The 25,157-nt window shown below is 63.7% G+C and overlaps 1 protein-coding gene across 1 annotated transcript; it reads right to left on the reverse strand.

The window, feature by feature from the left end:
* Positions 1-33: 33 nt before the first annotated feature.
* Positions 34-23,269, reverse strand: CARMIL2 (capping protein regulator and myosin 1 linker 2). Its single transcript, XM_075433723.1, has 40 exons — positions 23,230-23,269; positions 22,430-22,521; positions 22,249-22,299; positions 21,914-21,973; positions 20,598-20,719; positions 20,234-20,331; positions 19,529-19,599; positions 18,877-18,950; positions 17,909-17,984; positions 17,744-17,832; positions 17,291-17,385; positions 17,041-17,127; positions 16,710-16,819; positions 16,285-16,362; positions 15,865-15,941; positions 15,663-15,767; positions 15,199-15,268; positions 14,923-15,004; positions 13,258-13,354; positions 12,894-12,951; positions 12,192-12,364; positions 11,411-11,479; positions 10,665-10,758; positions 10,497-10,592; positions 9,951-10,079; positions 8,875-8,988; positions 8,557-8,732; positions 8,004-8,091; positions 7,463-7,579; positions 6,919-6,985; positions 5,576-6,048; positions 3,815-3,918; positions 2,959-3,364; positions 2,615-2,734; positions 2,270-2,306; positions 2,023-2,091; positions 1,556-1,813; positions 1,298-1,393; positions 911-1,021; positions 34-811 (listed from the first exon to the last, which is right to left on the reverse strand). Exons 1-40 carry the CDS (start codon positions 23,267-23,269, stop codon positions 636-638), a joined length of 4,605 nt encoding a protein of 1,534 aa, XP_075289838.1. The 3' UTR covers positions 34-635.
* Positions 23,270-25,157: the final 1,888 nt, after the last annotated feature.

Genomic DNA, 25,157 nt, shown 5'->3' on the forward strand with positions numbered 1-25,157 from the left:
TATGCTGTAGAAATAAAAAATTGTATATTTTTTAAATACACAGCTCTTGTATTAAAAAAAAAAAAAAGCAAAAGAGTGAGCATCTTGCTGCTTCATCGTAAACATCCGTGTAAGGAATGCGTTTGGTCCGGAGCAGGGGTCAACACAGGAGAAAGCCGCTGGGGTGTTGGGGTGAGGCCGGTGCCGTGGGGATCACTGCGGGGCTGGAGCTCGGCTGCAGAGCGGCGTGCTGGAACGACGATGGTCCATGCTGGGACGCGATGGTCCCACTGATGGAAACCTGCGTCGGGGGGGGGGGGGCTGGAGAGAGCGGTACCCCGCGGGGCGAGGAGCCGGGGTGGTGATGGGACTCCGATAACGCCTGCCGAAAGGGCTGGCTGCCAGCACCGCCGCTGCCTGCCGTCGCCAGCTTCCCCCCCGCAGCGGCAGAGGCCGGCTGGGGAAGGCGATGCCTCTCGCCGCATCCCGAGGGCTCCGGCACGGTCCCAGGGTGATGCTGATGGCCCGGCTGATGCCGTCGGCAGCCGGTGCCGTGGCTGCAGCCCTGCTCGCCGCACCCCAGCTGCCAACCACCCCGGCACTGCACACTTGCTGGCAGGGTTTTATTGGGAACAGCGCAGCAGCATGCAGGGGCTTCACTGTCCCAGGGCTGGCTCCCCCCGGCCCGGCACCGGGCGTCTTTGGTCTATGGCTGCTGAGGCTTCTGCATTCGCAACAGTCTGTGCCGGGGCTGGCGGCCGCTCGCCGGCGGTGCCCACTCCTGCCTGCGGCTCCTCCAGCCCGGCGCGGGGCCAGTCCTGCAGCGTGGCACCTAGGGAGGTCACGGGTGCTGGCGTGAGCGCAGGGGGATCCTCGACACCCCAACACCCGCTTTAGCCGGGGTACAGTGGAGGGGAGCGTTGCCTCTCACCTGCAGCGTCCGAGGACGGTCCGGGCTCACCCTCCGGCTCCGGGAGGGAGTCGTGCTTGGTCCGGCGTCTGAACACAGGCGACCGGCGCAGGCGCAGGGGCACGGTGCCGGCTGGGGGGAAACACAGCCGAGCCCCACGTTACGTGCCTGCGACCCCAGGCAGCCCGGCTGCTGCTGGTGCTGATCCCAAAGCCAAGTCCCCCCACGCAGGGCCCTCCCACTGCGGTGGTGCCATCGTCCATCACCCAGGTGCCATCATCCATCTCCCCGGTGCCATGATGAGACAGGCAGCACCAGCAGGCACATGGGATGCCAAAGCACTGCCCGCCTTCTCCGGCGTGGGGTGCACTGGGGGGGTGTCAGGGTGCCACTCCAGCCCCTGCTTACCTCCCAGCTCCGCCGGGCACGCTGGCTCCCGGAGCTGCTCCTCGTGGACGGACACAGCTCGGCGGCCAGTCCTCCTCTGCGGCGTCAGCCGGTTGTCTGGAACAGCAGCGGGGAGATGCCATCAGGAGGGCAGCTCGAGCCCCCCAGCAGCACCCAGCGCTGGGTGCTGGGGTCCCCGATGCCCACCACTCCCAAGAGGGTCTGGGAAGACGCCTGTGGCTGGGTAGGGGACCTCGTCGGCAGCTTGTGCATCCCTACCTTCGGCAGCCGGCGGTGTGCGCAGGGGGCTGCCGGCAGCTGCCTCCCCGCCATGGCTGACTCTCCGCGGCAGTGCTGCCGGCGTGCTCCTCCCCTGCCGCGGCAGGCTGCTGCTCCAGCCCTCCCGGCCCCCGGGCTCCGGCAGCACGCTGGGCTCGGCCAGGATGAAGCCCTGCGGCTCGGCCGGCAGCTGCCTCCCCAGGGCTTTCCAGGCTGGCCGGGGCTCTGTCGCGGCGGCCGGGCTGCGGAAGGGTGCTTCTGTGGGGATGGCAGGGCAGAGCTGTGGGTGCCCGGTGGTGATGGCTCCAGCGGGTAGGCTCTTGGTGCCAGGACCCAGCCTGCAGCCACCCCAGGGACCGGGCATGGGGCTGGGTTTCTATCTGCCATCACCGTGGGTGGGGACCCATGGGTGCAGGGCACCCTCTCGAGGGTGAAACCCTGCCCACCAGCACCTGCTGGTGACCCACCTGTGGACACGGAGTGCGTGCGGGCCTTCAGGGATGGGGGGGAGTCCGCAGAGCTGTCCACGATGTCCCCTGCAAGCACAAGGCACCGGCCAGCATCAGTCAGCTGGGGTCTGCTCCATGCCACCAGCACCCAGCTAGGGGGGATGTGGTGGAACCCATGGCTGGAAGCCCAAGGGGCGCTGCCCATGCCCATCGTGTGGGTGCCCAGCTGGGTAGGGGTCAGGGTGGGGAGGACACAGCCCCTCACCATCTGAGCCGGCTTTTTTGATCTCGCTGTCTTTGCTCTGCAAGGGAAAAGAAACCCGGTAAGGGGGAGGTCAGGGCAGCAGTGATGGGTGGCAGGCTCTGGGGTGGCTGCAGGGGATGGGTGCATGCCTGGGAGGGTGGGACAGACAGACAGACACTACGCAGCACATAGGAGCCCATGTACCAGTCCCCTGGCAGGGGGTTAGGTGACAGGACAGAGGCCACAGGCAGCGGCGGCACAGAGCCGGGTGCTGCTGGTCCTGGCTGGGGGACACCCACCCCACGGCCCACCACCTCCACCACCCTTTGGGACAGGATCTGTCCTGAAAGCAGAGCTGCTCCCCACCTGCTGCTTCTTGCCCTCGGCAGTCGGGCCCTTGGTGACACCAATGCGGTGGAGCATAACATGGACGCGCTGCTCGAAGGAGCCTAGGAGCTCCCCCTCGCTCTTCTCCAGGTGCCTCTTCTGCGGGACAGACACAGCCCTGCCAGGGGCACGGCACCCACCGCAGCACCCACCGCACCCCAGCTCCCCAACCCCAGCACAGCCACGACCCCGCGGGGATGCCCCCCCGCCATCCCTGCATCCCCCTGCGGCACGCGGCGGACCCCACCACCAGCACCCTTGGGTGGGAGGAGCACCCACCGGCCAAGCCAAACGGCAGTGACAGGCTTGGTGACAGTGCTCACCTTGTCGTGCCTGACCCCCAGGGCATCCTCGTCCTCCCCGGACAGCAAGATGAGCGACTGGGATTTGCCCTCCCGCGAGTACTTGGGCCGGATCCTGCGGGCTGAGTCAGGGGTCTGGCAGTGCTCCGGCTCTGCTCGGGGCTCGGCAGCGAGCCCCCCTTCCTCCGATTTGCTCAGCAGCTTGCCCGCCTCGCCCGCCTTGCTGGGCGCTCGTAAAATGTCACTGAGCATCGAGCGTCTGCTCCTGGGGACCCCGGGGCCGCCCTCGGGCTCCTTCTCACACCTCGAGCCCCGGCTGGATTTGGGTTTCTTGAAGGCAAAAAAATTCCCAATTTTCTTCTTGAGGGTCCGGGAGCCGGTGGGGGCCAGAGGGGCTGATCCCAGGCAGGTCTCCGGAGCCGTGGGGCTGGGGAGAGATGAAGCATTGGGCAAACTGAGCTCCAGCCTGCTGAGGAGCTAGGGATCATTTTTTTTCCCCCGTTGCCCACCCTAAAGGGATGCGATCCAGAGCCCAGGCACCCACCCGAGATGATGCTGTCCCGGGGAGAGCAGCCATTTCCCAGTGCGGGAACCCGTGGGTGCTGCCCCATCACCTCCCCTCTGTGGGACAGGCCCCACGGCCCCTCCTCAGGCTGGTGGGAGTGGGGTGCTGCTGCATCCTGCGCCCTCCGGCTGCATCCCAGCCCTCTCCCACCAGCCCTGCCCTTGGCAGAGAGACACGAGCTGTAAGGAGGGAGGTTTTCCCCAGCATCCCTCTGGCACTGGGACCAGTGGTGTTTGCAGGGCAGGTGAAACCCTGGGGACGGGTGGGTGCTGGGTGGGTGCAGGGGACCCCAGGCCACCCCCCTGGGCTTACAGCAGCTCCTCTGGAATGAGCCTCTTGGAAAAGAAGTCCTCCAGTCCCTCGTCCACGCGGGTGATGCTCCTGTCCTCGCTGTTCTCACAGGCCACGGGCTGCACCTGCAAGCAAGTGCGGCCGTCAGCCCGGCACGGGGAAAAGGTACCCCCACGTGGCACCCACGCTTGTGCACCCGCGAGTGGGTGCCTGCGCGGATGGGTGCCAGCACCCTCTGTCTCGCTGTGCATCCAGCAAAAAAGCCAGACCACGGTGCTGTCAGCTGCATCCCAGCTCTGATCCTGCTGCATCCCTGGGGCCTCGGGAGCTCCAGCCTGCCCCGGGCTCCTGCCAGCCCCTCGCCCTGCCTGTGCAGGCAGAGCAGCTCGGCTGCCAGCCCCCTGCACCCTGCTGGGTGCTACGTCTGGGGTGCTGGAGGGTCCCCAGCACGGTGGCCGGGGTACGGCATCGGTACTCACGCAGGAACCCATGTGCTGCACACAGGTCAGGGGCCTCTGACCCTCCTCGGTGACACACAGTGACAAATCCTGCTAAAGCTCTGATAGGGCCAGGCCAGGTCTCCAACCCCGCCATCCCTGTGGGAGAAGCCTTTGGCAGGGATGCTTCCTCCGTCTGAGCTCCAACGAAGGGACACTCCCACTCCTGGTGGGTGATGGAGCGGGTGCCCTGCATGGCCCCCCATCTGCATCCTTCAGCCTGGTGCCCATCCTCAAGTCCAGCCATGGAGTGCCACCACGGCCTGGATGAATGCCACTTCCTCCGTCCCCTCGGCAAAGCGGTCCATGCCACGGCCAAGCCTTCCTCCGCAGGACCTTCCTCGCCCTGGCACGTGGCACCACATTGGTGGCTTCCTATCAGCAAGAGGGAGACGCTTCCCCATCGGTGGCATTTCAGTCCATAACGGCTTTTCATTATGGCTGGATTGATGCCGCTCAAGAGCCGCTCCAGCCATCCGACGCCCGCTCTCCCCTGTCACCTCACATCCATCAAAGCCCATCCTCGCTCCAGGCTTGGCCAAACCCGCGTGCCCATCCCGCTGCGGAGAGACCTGCTGAGGTGATGGTCCCACCACGCTCCAGAGCGAGCATCACCGCGGCCGTGCGAGCCGGGGCTTGCCGGCAGGTGGGGGGATCTGGCTGCATCACGGGGGTGCGCAGACAAGGTGGTGCTGGCAGGATCTGGCCCTGGGGACGCTGGCAGAGCCAGACTATGTGCCAACTGCACCCAAAAGTTACTTTTCCTTTGGGAAGGGGGCTGCAAAGGCAGGACCCCAGCCGCTCACCCTTTTTTGGGGGGGGGGGGATTGAAACCCACCCCGGCGCAGCTGGCAGACCCCCACCAGCATCACCGGGAGCTGCGGTGGCTGCTGGTGCTTTGGGGCCGATGGGTTTTGGATGGGGAGGGGAGCAAATTGGGCGCAGGAGGAGAGAGGCAGCTGGAGCCATTGCCAAACACACCAGCCCTCTGTGCCCGAACTCTGCGGGTTTTTACATTCCCCCCCCACTGCTCAGCAGCTCCCGGCGGGCAGCAGGAAAGGGGATGGAGGATTTTCCCTGGTCCCCCCCCGCCCATCCTTTCGGGCTGCCCCCCTTCTCCGGCAGCAGCTGAAATGCGGGGATAATAAACCGGCTGCGGCTCCGTGCATCTCATTTTCCTGGCTTGCAACAAATAGCGTCTGCGATCATTCACCCAATTAAAAATAATAATAAAAAAAACCCAAAATCCACCCCCCTCGTCTCGCCAGCCGCTCTCCCCCCTTACATTCGGCTTGCTGGGCGGCTGCTTGTGCCGGCGGTTGGGCCGGGGCCTGGCCTTGGTGCAATGCTCCAGCTTCTCGCCGGCGGTCGGCAGGTCCATGAGGGCTCCGGCGGCGGCGGTGGGCTGCGTGGCGGGGAGCGAGCCGCTCGCAGGCTCAGCATCCTTTGTGGAGGCAGGGCGTGCCGGCGGCGCAGCTGGGCTGAGTGACGGCGGAGCCCGGTGAGCTCGGGGCCCGCTGGCGTCCCTGCCCGCCACTGGCTCCAGTTCCGAGACACCTACGAAGGGCGAGAGGGCATCAGCTGGCGGCCGGCTTCGCCAGGCCTCCCCGTCGCCGCCATCGCCTTCGCCCACGCGGGGAGGGCAGCGTGGCCGTGCCCGCCCAGAGCTTGCGCGGCGGCACACCGGGGCAGCGGCTCGGTGGCAGGAGCCAGGGATGGACCCTGCCGCGGTCCCCGGAGCTTTGCGAGCATGGGATGCTGCGGGGGTGGGGGGGGAGGGGGATGCTCAGGCGGGGGCTGAGCCGACCCCCCGCAGCCAGCGCCGAGACCCGCGGCAAGTGGCAACCGTGCGGCACAAGCTCTGCTGGCAGCACCCACAAATGCACCCTGATTTGCTGTGCAGGCAGCTCCTCATCACCCCCCCAACCCCCCCGCCAGTTACCCGCTGGATGGGGGTTAGGATGCTGCTGGGCTCGGGGACATGGGGACCGCTGTGTGCCAGGCGCTAGGGTCCGGCACGAGCTCTGCTTCAGCCAAAGCCAAACATGCACCGCAGCCAAAGCCCCGAGAAGCAGAAGTCACCCATCAGCTGCTCATTGCCCCCAGCCCCCCCCCCGCGATCCTGCCCCTCCCCGGGGCAGCACCAGCAGCAGAGAAGCCTGGGGCAGCTCAGTGGCAGCACCCACAGGCTACGTGTCATCCCCCGCGCCGGGTGCCCAGGGGTGCTGGCTGGGTCAGCGATGCTCGTGCCCCTGGACTGGTCCCTGGGCCAGCGGAGGGAGACGCCGCGGCATCGGGAGTCACAGACAAACCTCCCACCCCTGCCCAGCTGCGTGGGGGGGGACCTCAGGGCGCTCACCCCACTGGCCACGGTGTTGAGCCAGTCCCCCAAAACCAGCTCCAGGTGAGCTTTGCCTGCAGACCCGTGCCGCGGCATCGGGAGAGGCTCTCCGAAGAAGCCAGACGCCTGCCAGGCTCTGCCCACAGCCCCTGGCATCGTCACAGATGGCTCTGCACAGCAGCCCCCCGGGATCGCTGCCGCGAGCCTCCCGCCCCGGCCGTGCCCGGGAAGAGATGGCACGGCATGCCCCGAGCTGTGGCAAAGGGGAAGCCGCATGGTGGCCTTACTTCTCACGGTTGGTGTGGGCCGAATGCTCCTGAAATGTTTGTTTTTCCTCCGCAGGGCCATCTTGTACTGCACAGAGAGAGGGACGGTGGCGGCTTCGGCTTTGACAAGCCGGCCGCGGCGAGCGGCATCCCGCGGCAGCTGGAGCCAGCCAGGCTTCGCCCGGCGACCGGTGCAATCCTTCCATCACCCCCAGACCCCCAGACCCGCAGCCCCTCGTCTTGGTCCAGCGCTGAAGTATCCCGCAGTGCTGGGTGGGCTGGATCGGGTGCTTTCCCAGCCGAGACCCCGCGCCCCAAGGCAACGGCCAGCACCAGCCTGGGCCACCACCAGGACCCGCTCCCAGTGCCAGCAGTGCCAGTGAGGCAGGTGGCACGGCCGGGCAGGCTAACGGACCCGTTTCCCAGCGCTAATTGCCTTAGCGGCGGTGCCGGGGGTGCGTGCGCCTGGAGAGGTTGCGGCATTAAGCCCGGCATCATCCGGTAAGACGGATAAAAGGCAGTTATAGCGCGGGCATCACGCGGCGGCAGCGGAGTCGGACCCTACCTCCTCCGCGGCGAGGTCCGGAGGATTCCTGCCCCTCGCCAGCGCGGTGGCATCGTCCTCAGCCGGCTCCGGCAGCAGCGCCGGGAGGTCGAGCCCCAGCTTGGGGAGGCTCTCTGCCTAAAACCATTAGGAAGCGCTTAAATTATCATGGGTGTCGAAGCGCGCCTGGCCGCCCCGCGTGTTCCGTGCTGCTCCGCTCCCCACCCGGGATTTGCCAAGCGGATTTAGGCCTGATTAGCCGGCTGCCGGCCCCAGCACAGCTGCCCTGGTGCGCGAGTGGCCGGTGCCCCGCTTTGCCCCGGCATCCCCCCACGACATGGCAGCTCCCGGAATTTCACTCGGGACGTTAAAGCCGCCGTGACCGCACCAGGAGAGGATTATCTGGGAGGAAAACCAGTCTGGGTGGGAATTGTCCTGCTTTCCAGACAGAAAGTCCGTGGTCATGGCCGGTGTCTGAGCAACGCTGGAGTATCCAGACGCCTATCGCGCATCCCAGACCCGCATTCCCTTTCTGCAGGTGCTGGCAGCCCCCAGCACTCACCAGTTTGCACTGGGCGATGGTCAGGTCTCCCAGCACAGCGTCCACGATGCAGTCGGCCACGGCGGCTGTGACGGAGAGCTTGATTTCACTGCGAGGGGAGAGCGGGGTGTCAGGGCCAGCACCCCTGCAAGCCTGGGGGCCAGACTCCCCCCCGGGAGAGCCTCGCTGGGAAATGGATGCTCAGCTGCAGCACCCAGGACATGCCCTGGGCTGCGGCTCGCTGGGTGCACGCTGCTGGAGCGGGAACGGGAGCGGGCACTGGCTGGGATGGTGGATGCCAAGTACCCCCCCACCTCCCAAATCGATGCTCGGGGGTCCCCTCTGTCAGCCACAGGGATGGGCCCGCAGCAACATCACCCCGTGGGACCTCCCAGCTCCCTAGGGACACATCTGAACCGGGTCTGAGCGGGAAGCCAAAGCCACAGCTGGGAAAATGCAGCACCAAGACCCAGCACGTGCCCACCCTGTGGGGAGGGGAGCAGTCGATGGGGACTCCCCAGGTCCCCGTCTGACCCCATGGCCGAGCAGGAGGGAAGAATGGCACATCACCCACTTCAGCTTGCTGAAGACGTCGGTGACCATCTGGTCCAGGACAGTGCTGAGGTTGAGGTGGTCCTGGAGGTAGATCTGCTCCGACATGGCATTGACCAGCTGGTCCCTGACACCGCTCTTCTGCACCACAGCCGGGCAGAGGCCGTGTGCCGTGTCCAGCACCGCCTGCATGATCGCCTGATGTTTGGGGAGGAAAGGGAAGTTCTCGGTGTTTTTTCTGTCAGGATTCGTGTGGTTTCCAGCAGACACCACGTCCCTTATCCTTGGGCCGAGGCCAACAAGTGCTCCACGCCACCGGCAGCTCCCTACGGATGCCCACCTGGATTTCCCGGCCACAGGTCTGCGACGCTTCCTCTGTGAGACACTCCAGCTTGTGCTGCAGCTTGCCGTTCTGGTACGGGGTGTTCCCCGCTTCGTACAAGAGGGGCAGGATCTGCCACGGGGAGAGAGATGGTGCAGATCATCCCCTGGCACCTCACCCCTCGCTTTCCACCCAACCTGCATCCGTGGCTGCCCCATGGAAGAACATCTCCCGGGGAGACTCAGCGACCTTCTGGCTTTGCTGGGCCAGGGTTGGGCATCCTGGCTCCTCATGCTTCCTGTGTCCCCCCCCAGCCAGACTCTCAGCTGCTCCCCACCACCCGTTGACCCTCCTCCCCACCCTGCACGCAGCCATGCTGCTGCCCACGTCGGGAGAGATCCTTTCTCATCCCTTTCACCACCTTTCCACCACCAGCACTGTCCTCCTAAATCCTAGCTCTGCCGGATTAAATACCCATGGGGGTGCCAGGAGAGTTGGGAAAAAGGAAAAGGAGGTGGTTTGAAGAGAAGGAGGAGGAGGAAGAGGTGTGGTGGGGAGAGAGAAGTGGGACCAGGAGGATCAAACCAGGGCTGGAGCTGCCCAGCCATCGCAGCGGCCTTCGTCATGAGCTGATGGAGCATCCTCGTCGCCGGGCTGTGTCCAGCCAGGGTGGGACAAGGGTGCTCAGGAGGGACCCCTCGGCGATGTGGGGAATGTTTCTCACCAGCATGGGCACCCATGGGTTGCAGGGTGTGCCCATGGCTGGAGCACCCACCTCTCCCAAGGAGGGGTGCCCTTGCTGAAGGGGGGTGCGCTTGTGACCGCCCCCTTCCCGGGGGGTGTGCACACAGCCGTATCCATGTGTGTGCGGGGGGTGGCTTAAGAACATTTTGGTCCTTGATCTAGAAGGGGACTCAGAAATTCGCAGCTGTTCTTTAACATTTTGCAAGAGGTCGGTGAAGCGCATCTGTTGCATTGACGACCCTGGCGCTCCCCAGCTGCCTCTTAATTATGTCATTAAGTGATCAATAACCCGCTTCGATCCCAAACCGAAGCCGGGTGAGCCGAGGGGTTTCCCTGCCCAGCGGACTCACGCTGACGGAGAGGTTGGCGTTCCTGATGGCCTCCTCCGCGCAGAGGATGTCCGCCTCCGCCTCCCTGCCCGGGCAGGCGCCGAGGATGTCGACGTGTTTCTGCACGCTCAGGCAGATCTCATTCACCATCTGGAGTGCAGAGCGGCTGCGTCAGGCGCCGACGCCGGAGCAGCACTGCCAGTTCCCTTCCTTGGTGTGGCTTTCCCGGAGAAGGATGCGCCGGCTCTGCCCGATGGGCTGGCACGGGCACAGGCAGGTTACAACCCCCCCAGAGTGTTCCTGCCTAATAACTGGGGATGCCACATGGCAGGGATTTGCCCCCACGCTGCGTGGGGTAGTGTAGCAGCAAGGCAGCCCAGCGCTGCATACACATGGATGCACCCGGGAGGGTTCCTTGGAGATGTCCTTGCTGCCTGGCCCCACTCCCATCCCTCGGGACTGCCCTTCCCTCCACTCGGGAAAGATGAAAAGGGGTTTGCGCTGCTTGCAAGAACTCCCACGACCCAGCGAGGGTCAGCCCCCTCTGCAGCGAATTGGCTGGCAAACCTGTTCAGAAGAGGTGGTGAGGATGCCCTGCTGCAGCCGGAAGGTCTGTGTGGGCAGCGCGCGCCGGAGCTGGTTCCTCGTCAGGCAGGACTGGAGCTGCGGAAGGCGAGAGGCCATGAGCAGCTGGCGATGGCCGGCCCCGTGCCCCCCGGCCCGGGTCCCCCCAACCTTGTGCACGGCCTCCTCCGTCTTCTCGGGGTTGCTGCGGTACGCCTGCGCCACGTCGCTCATCGGCAAGGGCATCACCTTGAGGGTGTAGTTCCTGCGAGGCAGCGCGGGGGTGAGCGGGGGCTGCCCGACCCCTTGTCAGCCTCGCGGGGCTCATCGCTGCTGTGCGTTTCCCCACAGATGTAACATCAGCCCAGAGCCCACCCGACGTCAGCTTGGACCTTGCTGCAACGTCCAGCCCTGGAGATGAGGACCGCCAAACCCTGGCTGTCAGCAAACCCTGATGGGACGGGAGCGACCACCCGCCCAGGTTCTCCATCCATCCCTCTTTCTTCAGAACCTGCACAGCCAAACACCAGACCGGACGGTGTGCTTGGCAGGTGGACAACATCTACCCATCTTTCATGGGTAGGGAGTAGAGCATCACATCTCCGCCGACAGCAGATCCCCCCGTGCTGGGCAGGGGGCTGCCTTGGATGACGCGGGGCTGTGCTGGGTTGGGATGCAGAGCCCAGGGGAGACCTTGGGGTCGGTAATGAAGGTGCCATCACCGAATGGGTGGCGGGTTGCTTTGGGGGCTGCAAGGCCCGAGCCGTGGACCAACTGCCTTGGGACCTGTGTGCAACTGTGTGATGCACTTGTTGCTTCAAGGGGACAAGAGTTACTGGGGATGGTGACATCCTGGCACCAGAGGCTCTTTTGCATGGTGGTAGCAAGCCAGGAGGAACAAGTGTCTCTGTCCTTACCTCTCCAAAGCTTGAGCCACCTCCAGGAGCCCGTGGGCAGTTGTGTTGTTCCTATCCCAAACCACGGTCCTGCAAAGAGGAGGACATGAGTGAGCCCTGCCCGCACCCATGCAGCCCTGAGGTGGGTGCCCATCCACCGGGTGCCAGGAAAAGTGAGCCCGAGGCTGACCCCAGGCACCAGAAAGCCTAGAAATGGGGTTAAAATTCTGAATCTCAATGTTCAAAACCTAAACTTGGACTTTGCAAGGAGCTGTGAGGTATGTGGGTGCCTGGAGGGAGTGAAGGGCAGGGAGGACGTGGTCAGGCACCGTCCTGCTGGCAGGGGCAGATGTCACCCAGAGGGACAACCTTGCCTTGGAGACCCTTCTCCATCCCCTGCAGATGCCCCTGCCTTGCCTTTGCGGGCACAATGTGGTAAAAAAATGTCGTTTTTAGGAACTGACGCCAGAGCGTGGGGCGAGGGCAGGGAACGCAAGGGTCTGGCTGCAACATCCTGGGCTTGCAGGAGCCTGGCAAGGAGCTGGCAAGTGCTGGTGCAGAGACTGAGCTGCTCTGTTGCCCTTCACGTCCCCTGCCAGCACTGTCAGACGACTGCCAGGAGAGCAAGATGCGGTCACAGCGTCTGACCACACACCACAAACGGTCCAGGGCAGCATCCATGGTCACCAGGAGCCACGATAAACCTCTGATGGCATCAGCATCACAGCCAGGACCATCGTATCAGGGCCACCCAGCACAGCAGGGGAAGGGCACTCACAGGGCGATGTGGACCTGCTGCTACCTGAGCTTCGTGTTGATCTGCAGGGCCTTGGCTAGCATCTTGGCCCCCGTGTCCCCCATGGCGTTGCCGCTGATGTCCAGAGCCACGAGGCTGGTGTTACTGCCCAGGGCGCTCAGCAGGACGTTGGTTCCCAGCTTGAGGCGCGATTCGGCCACGGACAGGGACTGGAGAGGCTGGAAACGGGACAAGGAGGGGGAGAGGTGACCAGGACACATGTCAGGATGCGTGTCACCCCTGCAGACACAGCCTCCATCCCTGGCCAGCAGTCACCAGGCGCCCAGTGCTGCCTCTGGGAAGCCCAAGTAGTGCTGAACCCCAAGAAACAGGAGGTGCTTCGGCAACACCCTGGATTTAGCTCCGATGCCTGGCAGGCTGCGAGGAGGAAAGAGGGTTTTTGGGAAAGCTGGGCTGCAGCCAGGTTACACCAAGCATCTCCTCCGCGCCTTTAGCCAGACACAGGCTCCCGCTTTCCCAGATGAACGGGAACAGCTCTCGCTTCTTCGTCTGAGCATCTGCTGCAGATGGAGGAAACGCAGAGCAGAGGCATCTGAATGGCGGAGGGAGGGAGGGAGGGAGGGAGGGAGGTTTGCTCCCAGGCTGTGCTGGGAGGGGTCCGGTCGGCAGCCCGGCATGGAGGCTGCGTGGTGGTGGTGAAAGGTGATGGAGAACACGGGTGGGAGGGCGAGGGCAAGCTGGACTTACGCAGTCTTCCTCCTGGGTGAGCTGGACGATGCGGTGCAGGATGTCCACCAGCCCCTCCCTGTGGGAGAGGCGAGAGGGGGGTCACATAAACATCACCGTGGCGGCTGGCAGAGCTCTGTCCTCCCTCCCACTCTCACTCAAGGCTGTGCCCCGTCCCGGCAGCGCCTGCAGCCCCACAGTGACTGCACCAGGAGCAGGTGAGGGTCCTCCTGCAGCCCCAGGCTCCCCATTGGGTGGGTTGGATGGGCAGGCATTCCTTGGGTGTTCCCAACCAGTCCACGGGCTTGGGTGGGGAGAGAGATGCGGGCTGGGTGCATGGTGCCAGGACTGCTCCCGGCCCTGGGCGCTGCGACTTTGCACTTACTTGGATTTGATGTTGAAGTTTCTCCCCAGAGAGACGTGCCTGATGGACTTGCTTCTGCCGATGGAGAGCACCAGCGTCACCATGTCAGGGTCGAAGCCTGCAAGAGATGGGAGACAGCTGCCGCGATGCTCCAAGCAGTCCACAGAGGTGGCACCTAGGTGGTCCCCCAAGAGACACCTGCAGAGCCACCGAGTGACAGCGGGGAGATGCCCAGGGCAACTCCTGAGCATCTTCCTCCTCTTCACGGCTCCCCCCAAGGAGACCGAAGCCCTGTGCAGAGCCAGGGTCCCAGGAGAGTGACCCCAAGGAAGGAGTACCCACTCTGGGGACTCCTGCTCTTTAGGGTGTCAAGGCTGTGCTGAGCCATGGGGAGCCCTTATGGAGCTCGAGACGGCGCTTGCTTTCTGCGAGCCCAGAGGGATGTGCCCCCCGTCACCCCTCACCACCCTGGCCAACACGGGAGGAGCTCTGGCAGATCACAGGCAGCTGCCCGTGCTCCCACCCCAACGGCTGCAGCATCCCCAGGGAAATCCGGCAAGCAAAGGCGATGTCCTTCCCACAGAGCAGGGACACGGGCCAGGATCTGCTCGCCCAGCCATGGGCAGGAGGCACCAAAACCCATCCTATGGGACCATCCCTCCTGCACGGAGCTGCTCTGCTGGGAAAGCCAAAAACAGAAGCACATTTTGACAAAGGTTGGCTGGAGTTATTGGGTAAGAGAGGGAGATTTTGGAGCAATGGTGGCCTGAACAGGTTTTTGAATGACTTCAAACCACGTCAGCTTTCCCAGAGCCATCTGGCTGCCGAGGCACTGCATTGTCTGCCGCGAGATCTTAGCAAGGCGGCTTTAAGGCTTGGGGCCTTTCAGGTGAAATTCAGAGCTGGCAGAGGTGATGTTTGTGATAATTTGGGTCTCTCGCCCATGGCTACAGCAGCACAAGGTTAGCAGCAGAGGCTGCAAACTCCTGCAGAGAGGTGGGAAGAGTTCCAAGCCCAGGAAGACCTTTCTCAATGCTTCAAACCCTGAGCCAGCAATGTGAGACCACTTTGTATTCAGTGAGCTGGAGAGGCTTGTACCAAGAAGGTGTGAAATGAGATTTTTTGGCAGGTCCCGAGGCAGGTGGGGATGAAGGACTAGCCCCATGCCCTGTGCTGGAGATGTTTTTCTCTCTGAATGAGGGGAATGGCAAGGGCCACCACCACTGCCCGCCATGGGATGCAATGCTGGAAGCTGATGGAAGAGGCCTGGCACGCTGGAAAGGACATCAGCAGAGCGAGAAGAGCATGTGTAAGGACTGCGTGCCTTGGGGAAGGCAGAAGGGTAGTTGGTTTTGGGGGTAAAAAGCCATAAAGCCCAACGAGGTGGTGAATCCTCAGGCAGGAATCCACTGCTGGCCGTTGGGTGCCCTCATCCCCATGAGACACAGCCTGTAACACCACGGCTGCTGCCGCTGAAGGGCTTTTACAGGTGACAAGCACAGTTTCGCGTTGCGTTAGGCGGCATGGTCGAGAGGCAGGCAAGAGCAACAGACCCTACCCATCTCCCCGGGAACTCCTACAAGCACACAAGATGCTGGGGTTGAGCCGGCCTCTGCCAAACTGCCCATGGTGGCTGGACCCGCCGATGGAGGATATCTTCTCCCAGCTGGGGACAAAGCAACCTACCATTGTCAGACAAGTCCAGGTCGCTGATGGAGCTGGCGTCGGGGATGAGATCCTGGATGACTTGGGCCCCTGCTGATCTCAGCTTGGAAGAAACAGCAAGACATCAGTACAAGGGGAGGCACCGAGCCCTGCGAACGAGACCCTGCCGTCGGGAAAGTCACCCAGCCCCACGTGAGACAGGGCACGGACCTTCCCACCCAGGGAGGGAGCCCCCTCGACTGCTGCAGTGGGACCTCCCAGCCGGACCAATGGCACCCGTGGGTGCTGGCCCCTCACCTCGCAGCTGCTGAGATCCAGGCACAGGTCACTGATGTGGCTGTTGTCTGCCAGCCCTTGCAGCAATGCCCTGGAAAAGTCACCAAAGCCACCCATTGGTGCGAGCAATGGGGGCACCAGCACGCTCCGTGGGGTACCCCACAATGGTCTGGGCAGTGGGAGCAGGGCACTGGAGAATCACAGAATGGTTTGGGTTGGAAGGGACCTTAAAGATCATCTGGTTCCAACCCCCCTGCCATGAGCAGGGACACCTTCCGCTAGACCAGGTTGCTCAGAGCTCCATCCAGCCTGGCCTTGGACACTTCCAGAGAAGACACCCTTCCCCAGCAAGCAGAGCTCTGCTTCTCCCAGCCTCATCCAGCCCCCTTGACGTGCAAAGTCCTGAGTGAGGTCCTCTCTGGACCATGCTCACCCCAAATCCATCCCCCTCGCTGAACTCACAGCTGCACAGGTCCCCACCTCACCTTACGGCATCCGCGGGCAGCTTGGTACATGCCAGGGAGACGTGCCCGAGGACGCAGGCCTGGCTGAAAAACTCCTTGATGGCAGGGGAGATGGTTTTCACCCTCCTGAAAAGGAAGGGCACAACGTAGCATCACCTACCACCCAGCACTGTCCACCTGCCTGGGGAGCCGCAGTCCCCTCCCCACCGCCCCGGGGGCTTACCGGTGGGAGTACGTGTTTTTGGAGAGATCCAGATGGACAAGGCTGGTGTGGCATCCGTGGACCAGGGCTCCAAAGAGCTGCCGGGGTGGGGACGTGAGCCGTGTCAAGGAGGACCCAGCTGGAGCTGTGGCCCCTCATACAGCCCAGGAATGGGTGGGTGACGGTATGGGACGAGCTGCGGGAGGTGCTAAGGGGGTCTGCCCCACGAGGGGCTCCCTTCTTCCGCCTGCTGAACCCTGAGTCCCCCAGACCCTCCTGGCAGTGGGCACAGAGCAGGGCATCGCTGGGCTGGCTGCCCCATGCACGCCCCATCTCCACAGCCCTGGGATGGGGGAGCAGCACCCGCAGCAGCGTGGCACGGTTTCGGGAGGGGGCTGAGGGCAGGGGCTTGCTGCTGTGCCCCCCTGCACCGGTACTCACAGCATCCAAAGGGCAATCCGTGCCGGCCAGGCTGAGGTGGGCGAGCGAGCGGCACTGGCGGAGAAGGCTCTGCAGATTCTGCAGGCAGAGAGCGCTCAGCAGCTTTGCCCGGGACCACGAACCCTGACCTGACAGCCCAGAAATCCCAGCTCCAGCCTGCATCCTCCCTCCTGCTGAGCACCGGGATGAATCCTGCACCGAGGGACCCAGCCCCGTGCCTCTGCGATGCCTTCTTGCTGCAGGCGGCTTCTCCCACCCTCCCACGAGGAGACGCAGGTTGCCATCCCAGTGCAGCCCCAGCTGTTCCCCAGTAGGCAGGGAGTTCTCGCAGCGGTGGCTTCCCAGTCCCTGCTGCAAGGCAGGGTGCAGACCCCGGGGAACTGCAGCCATTGAGCCTGTGCAGGGGACAGAACCTGGGCACTCACACTGATGTCATCCCCAGCCAGGGCACCAGGGTTCCCTGAGAGGTCCAAGTGCCGGAGAGAGGATCCGATGGCTTTGTTCTCTGCAAGGGCCTTGCATAATGTGCTCATCCCTGCTCAGGAGAGGAGGGGAGAGATGGATGCCCGCGCGTCCCTGCACTGTGGAGAGGCACTTTCTGGGGGCAGCAGGACATCATCGCATCCTTGAAGATGCCCTTTCCAGGGTGTCCCTGCAGCCCCTCCAGCCACCTCTTTGGTGCCAGCTTGTCCCCAAGCACTGCCGTGCCCAGCCTCCCAACGGCCCCCGGGTGGGGAGCAGGATGCCGGGCCGTACCTTTGGCCGTGAGCATCGTCCTGGCCAAGCTGAGGCTCTGCAGACCCTTGGGACTCTTCTCCACGTGCCGGCTGAAGGCAACGATCCCTGATGAAAGAGCAGAGAGCCCTGAGAGGCCATGCCGGCGCTGGAGGGTGTACGTCCCACCCCGAGCTACGGCCCTTGGGGCAGGGGGCAGCTGCCAGTGGGATCCAGAGTTGAGCATTGGTTTTCACGTGTGGAAACTCATCCCGGCCCAGAAGTTGGGTACCTCTGTCTTCCAGCTGGTTGCCAGCAAGGTTGATGGCGTGCAGGACAGAGTCGGGATGGTCGCTGAGCGCCTGCGCCATCCTCTGTGCAAAGTCACTGTGGGGAGAAGGGCCAACCATCTGAGCAAGGAACGACCACCTCCAGGAGACACGGCCACCAACCCCGTAGCCTCATGGGGACGTGCCACCTACTCCTGCCTGCGTGGCAGAGCTGGCTCCATCTGAGGAGCCAGCAGCAGAAAGCAGAGGGTCTCCAAGGGTGGGTGATGGAGCATCCAGGCTACGGGGGGGGTCTCTGCTCCCAGTGAGCTCAACGCTGTGGAGGGGATGGGGCACCAGCACACCCTGGCACCCGGTTCCATGGACCCCCTGCTCCCTGCACGCGAGGGGAGCACTGCCGGGCTGCCGAGACCCTGCCCATCACCACGCCAGGGTCCTGCAACGCCTTTGCTTACGCTTTCAGCCCGCTGTTTTCCAGCACCAGCTCCTCCAGTGTCACCGATCTGCTGAGCATGTAGAGCAGCTGCTCCGAAATCTCCTGGTTCTGGCAGGGGAGAAGAAAGCCCTCCTGGAAATCCGTCCGTCTCCGGCACTCCCAGCGCCACAGCGCCGGCACTCACCAGCCTGAAGTCCTTGCAGGAGAGCTTGGTGAACCACAGGTTGAAGGACAAGGCGGCGACGCTCAGTGCCACGTCTCTGCAGGGTGACAAGGACGAGGGAGTCAGGGGCCAGGTCCCAGACAGGTGCCCCAAGACACCTAACCCTGGGATGCCCCAACACAGCGTTCAGCGGAGTAGGACTGGGGTCCACGAGTTTAAACCAATCCACAAACACAGCTTGGCTTCCCCAGGTTATTCCCTCAGGGAAAATAAAAGTAATCAAAATACTTGTGTGCTTCTGTCAAAACTTCTGGTTTTTTTCTTTTTAATTCTGAGCTCTCGTGTAAAGAACAACACAGGTTTTGCTCAAGTGGAAACAAGTTTCTGTTTGACTTCCTGGTCCAAAGATATCTCTAAAACTGTCTCCTCTCTGGCCAGCTGAACACAGCTCCTCTGTTCCCCAAAACGCTCAGCTCAGAACCTCGACTCTCCTACCCCCTGCCCCGCGGCCGCCTTCCCCCAGAGCTGAGCCCCTGCTCCATCTCTCTCGGGATGGAGACATGGCTGAGCCCCACGGGGACGATTCTGGGCACCGGCTAAGCTCACGGCCCTGCTAGAAGTTTATAACAGATATTTGGGGTGCTGGTAGGAAGCGGTGCCGAGTTTCGGGGTGGCGAGCAGCGCCGGCTGCTTTGCATAGGGAAACACCTGACAGCCACGAGCTGCGAGCAGCCGGCTGAAGTGTTAAAAATGAAGAGGGGAGGCTGCCCGGGCTCTGGGGGCCATCGCCTCATGGGACGGGGCTCATCGTGTTTGGTGCAGGGGAGCATCAGTCTGCAGATGTGGGGTCCTTGGAGCATGCAAAGCCACCAAAGCTTCTAACATGAGTGGAGGAGCAACACGGGCCACCCCTGCCATGGACAGGGAGGACAAGGAGAAGTGCTGGGGTGGCACAAGGCACCGCAGGTTGGCACGGCTGGGGGCCTCACCGGCTCTCCAGGTGGCTGAAGTCCAGCAGGTTGAACTCCCGGCAGTCCTGGCTGTGGTAGATGTTGTCAACGTCCTGCCCAGATAGATCGACACACGGATCAGGCTCAGCACCCGGTCCTGGGTACCTGGCACTGCTGGAGGGAGCTGAGCCATTGAGGACCATCCCCTGGGGAGCCCTGAGCCCAAACCCTCCCCTGGCATGGTGGCATATGTCCAGATCAGTGGGACTGCTCGGTGGGTCTTGGACCCCTTCTGTAGGGACTGGCCAGAAGAAGACAACGCACCCCCCAGGCTGGTGGGGACGAGGGTGTGGGGAGAGGCGGGCTGGAGTCGGCATCCGAGGGGAAAAGAGGGACAGCCAGTCTTGCTGCGGCTGGGTCCCAGCGGGGTTCTCCCCTGCTAGGGACACCCAGCAAGGTCCCAGGTTTCCAGGGCAGGCAGGGAAACGACCTGCTCCAAGGCATCTCATCACCACCTGCACTTTGACTCCAAGGAGCAGGGGACACTCAAGCCAGGCAAAACTGTAGTTCCCAGCTCTGGGATGTCCCTGGGATGCTCCCAGCCCCAGCAGCCCCGTGAGCATCCTGCTTCCATGCCTGCTTGATGCATCAAGCTGTCATTCTCTCTTCTCCACAGGACAGACCAGCTTACCCACTGGATCTCCTCGCGGAAGGCGAAGCCGTTGTAATCACACAAAGCAGCGTAGGTCTCTGAAAACCCTCCTGCAAAGAGAAGGCAGTCTTGGTGGTCCATCTTCCCACAGGAACATGGAGAAGAACTTTGGGGAGGGCAGGAGGCAGAGGAGGGATGGAGGGGCTCAAAAGGGATGGTGAGGGCTCTCCCTTCGCTCCTCAAAGGGGCTGGAGTCTCTTGCGTTGTCTGCTGCCAGCCCCAAAGTGATCACAGCACTTCGGGGGCTGCGGTTTGCTTTGCTTGAAGCATGTAGCAGGCAGGGGGCATTGCGTGGTGACAGTGGAGGCATCCTACCCCAAACCAGGCTCCAGGAACAGCCCCTGGCTCGGCAGCGATGTCGTACGAGGTGGGTGGAAGCATCCACAGCTGCACGTCCCCACGGGCGGACACCGAGCATCCTCGCCCCACAGCCGTCCTGCTCCTCTCTGGGGAGCTACATCCCCTCAAACCTGCTCCTGCCCCGGGCGCTGGGCTGGGCTGGTGGAGACCAGACCCCACTAGCAGGGCTCCTTCTGACCTAGGCCACCACGGATGCCCTGCCAGCAGAGGTGGGGGCCGGCAGCGGAGTGAGCATTGATGGATGTCAGGCTGTGATGGTCCCCAGTGTCCTCCAGCCCCCTGGCCCACCCTTGGCAGAGGGATAGGGTGGTAGAAAGGGCTCACCGCAGGGCCCAGGGCTGCTCTGCAGCATCTCCTCCAGCGAGTCCGTGATCAGCCGGATCCTCTCGTACAGGTTGGGGGGGGAGTTCTTGAGCAGCGTCCTGGGGAGGGACCAGAGGGGTGCAGGGCGGTGGGCTGGGAGAAGAGCATCCCCACCACCTTCTGCTTGGCAACAGCCTCCATGCGTGAGGGTGGCCAGAAATCTTCTTCCCAACGCAATCGGGGAGCAGGGTCTGGCCTCCACCCGTGGGGTTGTCTCCTGTCAACAGGCGCTATTTGTGAACCTGACGCATATACGGGGCTTTTCTGAGAAAAGAGGTTGCTCTGACACCTACGCAGCGAACCCTGAGGAGCAGCAGACCCTTACCCAGGGGACGAGTCTGGAAAGACCTTCTTGAGTGACATGGTGACGTGGATGACAACTTGCTCCAGATCATCGAAGGACATGAACCGGAAGGCATAGGATGCCGCGTCCGTTTCTATGACAACCTGCGGGGTCCAAAGGATGGGAGATGCCGGAGCCAGCTGGTAGCATGCAGCCTCCCCGAGCCCTCAGACACAGCGGTGACAGCCACCAACTCCTCCTGGCCGCTGCTTATAAACCCAGCCAGAGCGCCGTGAGCACCAGGAAGGCTGTAAGCCCCAGAAATTTAGGATAAAGGACATTAAAGAGATCGTAATGTGCCAGAATCAGGCACAAACCTCCCCAAAATTCAAGGTGAGCTAACGCCAAAGCAGCCCGAAGCGGTGGGGGCGAGAGCAGCCTTGACGCTGCCTGCAGCCGCCGCAGCTGGAGGACGGAGGTTTCCTCCCTGAATTTATCTAATCAGGTTTTGAGGCTTTTTCAGCCTTCGGTTCCTACCAGGGAAAAAAAAAAAATCCCATGGCAACACGCTCCCTGATTTAATTACCTGCCGATCGAGGCGTGGGAGCGAGATGGCAATTATCGGCTGGCACCGCGCGAGGACGGCTCTGCCGCCGGCGCCCGGCTCTGCCTGCACATCGATAACCCCTGGGCTTTCCGAACCCCAGCCCGGTGTCTCGCCCCGCGCCTGCCCGGCGTTCCAGCCCCCAGCGCCCCTCGCCCTCCGCCCAGCTCCTCCTCATTTCCCTCCCAGGGGTCAGCCACGAAACCCTGCTCAGAGGCGGGAGCCATCGTCGCTGACACTGCCTTCACGAGCAGAAGGCAGAGCAAGAGGTTAACGAGGACCGCGGCCCCGTTTCGGCCCATGCGTCCCAACTGGGGCGTCCCGCTGCTCTCCCCCACAGTGCCCACCCGCCGCGTCTGCCCTCCGTGCACGCCTCTCGCTAAGAGGATTAGCAGGGTTTAAAACACCCTCCTGCTAAATTTGGCTTCGCCTGGGTCAGCCAGCAGCCGCTTGTCACCTTGTCCCTGCCGAGCAGGGGCTGCCGGAGGGCCCCAGCACCCCGCGTGCCTCCACGCACCCCCAGCCCCGAGGGCGATACCCCAGGCGAGGCTGTAAGAGGGTTTCCTCGGAGGTGGCGGAGGGATAAATCCCCTGCGGAGCTCTCGCCGGTTGTCACTGGGGACACCCTCAATGCACAGCAGGGGGGCTGCGACACCCCCAGACCCCACAGACCAGGGTTTGCCATTAGGGGAGGTGGGCGCGAGGTGGGGAGGGTGCCCAGGCTGGCTTTGCCATGGGTGTCGGTGCCACTCACCAAGCTGGGCTCTCGCACCGTCATCTCCCTCACCTCCAGGAAGCTGAAGCTGCTGTGGACCTGCGGGCAGGAGGAGCAGGATCAGCCCTGGCGCTGACGGAGAAGGGGGACCCACAGGTGCCCCCAGCTCCCACCCCTACCCAAGCCCCGGTCAGCGCCTGGCCACGCTCCCCAGCCTTCACCGGCCCCTGACCCCAACCTCCCTCCCCTTCATCCCATCCTCCTCCTCCTCCTCCTCCTCCTAGGGGCTTCCCAGACCAGGGCACCCACCCAGTCGGGCGAAGCCTCCCTGGCAGCCCTGGGGCTCTACCGCAGCGTCGGGTCCTGGCACTTACCCTCACCGGCAGCATCACCGGCAGCACGTAGGCTCGCCAGGGTGTCAGCACCTAGGCAGGGGACACCGGCGTGACGGGGGGCTGGGGTGACACGCGAGCCACTCCCGTTCCCCACGGCAGCTGCAAAACGGCTGCCTGGGGAAACCGGGAGAGGAGGAAGCAGGCGGGACTCCGCACGTACCAAGATACAGTCGTCGTACTTGGATTTCACCTGCAGCTGGACGCTCATCACCAGCAGGACCTTCTTTGTCCCCAGGAAGGCGGTGATGCCCTCTGAAAAGACCAATGTCCCCGTGAAGGAAGGTGGCCGAAGCCCCCTCTCCTGGTTCATGCCTCTCACTCAGGGCAGCGGCGCAGGACCACGGCTGCCCATCACTGTGCAAACCAGCTTTGGCCATTGCTGAGGCGGCCGAGAGCCCCGCGGGCGCGGTGACTTGAGCCCCACGTCCCCAGGGACCCACCCTGGCAGAGCCGGGACCCGGGGCTGCGGGGACACCGCGACCTGGCTCCTTCCCACCGCACCGCAAGCTGCAGTGGGGCTGGTGGGGCTGCAGGACCCCGAGATCCCCATGGCCTTTTCCTTCTTTCAAGGCTGGGAGCAGCGGGACTTCATGCATCCCCCGTGCTGCCGGGGAGCCGGGGCAGGGCCGTGGACCCCCAGCTGCCCAGGGACCCCAAGCCCATGGGAGCGAGCAGCACTGGGCTGCACCCACAAACCCTAGCAGGAACCACGGAGAGACAGGTCCTCGAGGAGCCCGGCTGTCACCCACGGATGCTTTTGGCCCCAGAAGCATCCTTGAGCGTGGGAGTTCTGGGGCTCCAGATCCTGCTCGGACCCCCTGAACAGCAGCTGCTGCGGGCGAGGAAGGCGAAAGCGACTCTGCCAGCCCCGGCACGGCGAAGCGGGGCCGAGCAGGCCCCGGACCCGCGCTCTCCATGTGGCACTGGTGCCCCGGCAGCACAGCAGCGGGCGAGCCTTACCTTGCATCTTGGCCGGGATCCCTCCCGGGGACGCAGCCATGGTTGGCACGCGGAGGTTACCCGCCCGGGGATGCGGGGGTCAGGGCAGCATCCCCGGGCGCCGCGGGAAAGGCACCGTGCCGGGAGGAAGTGCTGAGGTTACCAACCGGCAGCACCGCCGCCTCGGCACCTCCTCCCCCTCCTCCCACCGCTCGGTGCCTCTTCCTGCCCCGTCAGGCGAGATTTACCGCCTGAGCAAGAGAAGCGAAACGAAAGCGATGGCGGGAGGAGAGGGCATCCCTGCCCAGCCCTCCTCCTCCTCCGGTACAGCTTCGCCTGGACCCCACCGGTACCTCTCATCCCGGAGCAGCAGCATCGCCCCGCGGCTCCAGCCCTCAAGGGTTGTGGACCCGGGGGCTCTTCCTTCCCCGCAGCCCCCGAGGTGGCTCACGGGGACGTGTTTCTGCCCCAGGACGGCCGGCGAGCGTGAAACGGGCAGCTCTGCCCTGCCGTGGAGGTCGGTCCAGCCCCACCACCTCGCAGAGGGCACCTGCAAGGGGAGGTGCCGGGATGGGCGCTGGTGCCCGCTGCAGGGTGTTTCTCCAGAGGATGGGCGCTGGTGCCCGCTGCAGGGTGCTGCAGGCAGGGCTTCTCCGGAGCAGAAACACCCCAGGTGTCACGCCGAAATGACAAAACCACTGCCCCGAAGCAAGGGAGGGAGGCAGGCAGAGGCCGGGTGGCTTGTGAGGAGCATCGGGAGTGAGCACGTCAGCCACTCTGCTCCCCAGGGAGGGCTCTGGGCCAGGCAAAAAGCCAGCAGTGCTCCAGGCCGGGGGGGAAAGCTGTCCCATGCCCCATGCCATGCTGCAGGAGATCGCTGGACCTGGTATTGCTCAGTGCTGGCTCAGCAGGCCCTACCAGGGGCCAGCAGCCTGGATCCCCGTGACCAGCATCAGCTGGGATGGAGGGTGCTGGCTGCCTGAGCTGGGTGCCTAAATTGCCTTTTTTGACAAGCCACCAGCTGCCTGAGCTGCAATCTGCCAACCGAGGGCTCCCGGAGGAGTTTTTCCAGAGGTGGAATGACTCCAGATCAGGCGATTGCTGGAACGGCTGGGCAATGCCGCTCTCCTGCCACGAGCACCTGGGTCTGCGGTGCTTCTGCAGCCGCCTTCGGTGTGCAAAGGCAGGAAGCCATCTCCCTGCAGGGCTGGTGTCTCCATAGAGCCCAACCACAACGCACAGCAGCTCTTCTCAAGGAGGTGGCTGGGGAGAACACAGCTCGACGCAGGGATCGACCTCTGCTGAGGCACCTCCTCGAGCCTCCCGAGCTACGTCAGTGGGCAGACGAGCACCGGGAAGAGGAAGGACGCAGGGTGCTCACCGCCCAACACAGACAGCGTCTGCCAGTGACAGTCCTGGCTGGATCTATGGCTTTTCCAGGGTGACAGGAGACCAGGCTACCGGTATCTGAACTTCTCAGAAAGGGCACCAGGTCCCAGCTTTGACACGCAAGGATATTCAGGACATGTAGAAAGCAGCTGTCCCACTGCACCCATGAGAAGATGGCTTCTCTTAAAGTTTAGCAGCACAAAGGAGCCCCAGGCGAGCCGCACCCCAAGCTCACTCCCCAAAACACCAGGTCCCACGTGCCGGAACACACTGAGCACCAGTCAGGCAGAACGTCTTCCCCAGGAGCGGGGCAGAGGAAGACATCCATGTGCACAAGCGTTCCCCACCCGTTGTGCAAGCCCAGGCACACCAGGATGCCCAGAGCAACCCACCTCCCTCCTCTGCCTTGCCCCGCAGAGGACACAGCTGGGCTTTTCCAGCTCTATCCTCAAGTATCAGGACCTTCCCAGCAAGAAGTCCTGGTGCTCCTCTCCATCCCTAGGTCACCCCTGGGGAGCTGAAGCACTGACCGTGCTCTGGGGGTAACAGCAGGAACTCTT

Source organism: Opisthocomus hoazin, chromosome 12 (assembly GCF_030867145.1).
Source record: "Opisthocomus hoazin isolate bOpiHoa1 chromosome 12, bOpiHoa1.hap1, whole genome shotgun sequence".
In the NCBI taxonomy this organism is placed as follows: domain Eukaryota; kingdom Metazoa; phylum Chordata; class Aves; order Opisthocomiformes; family Opisthocomidae; genus Opisthocomus; species Opisthocomus hoazin.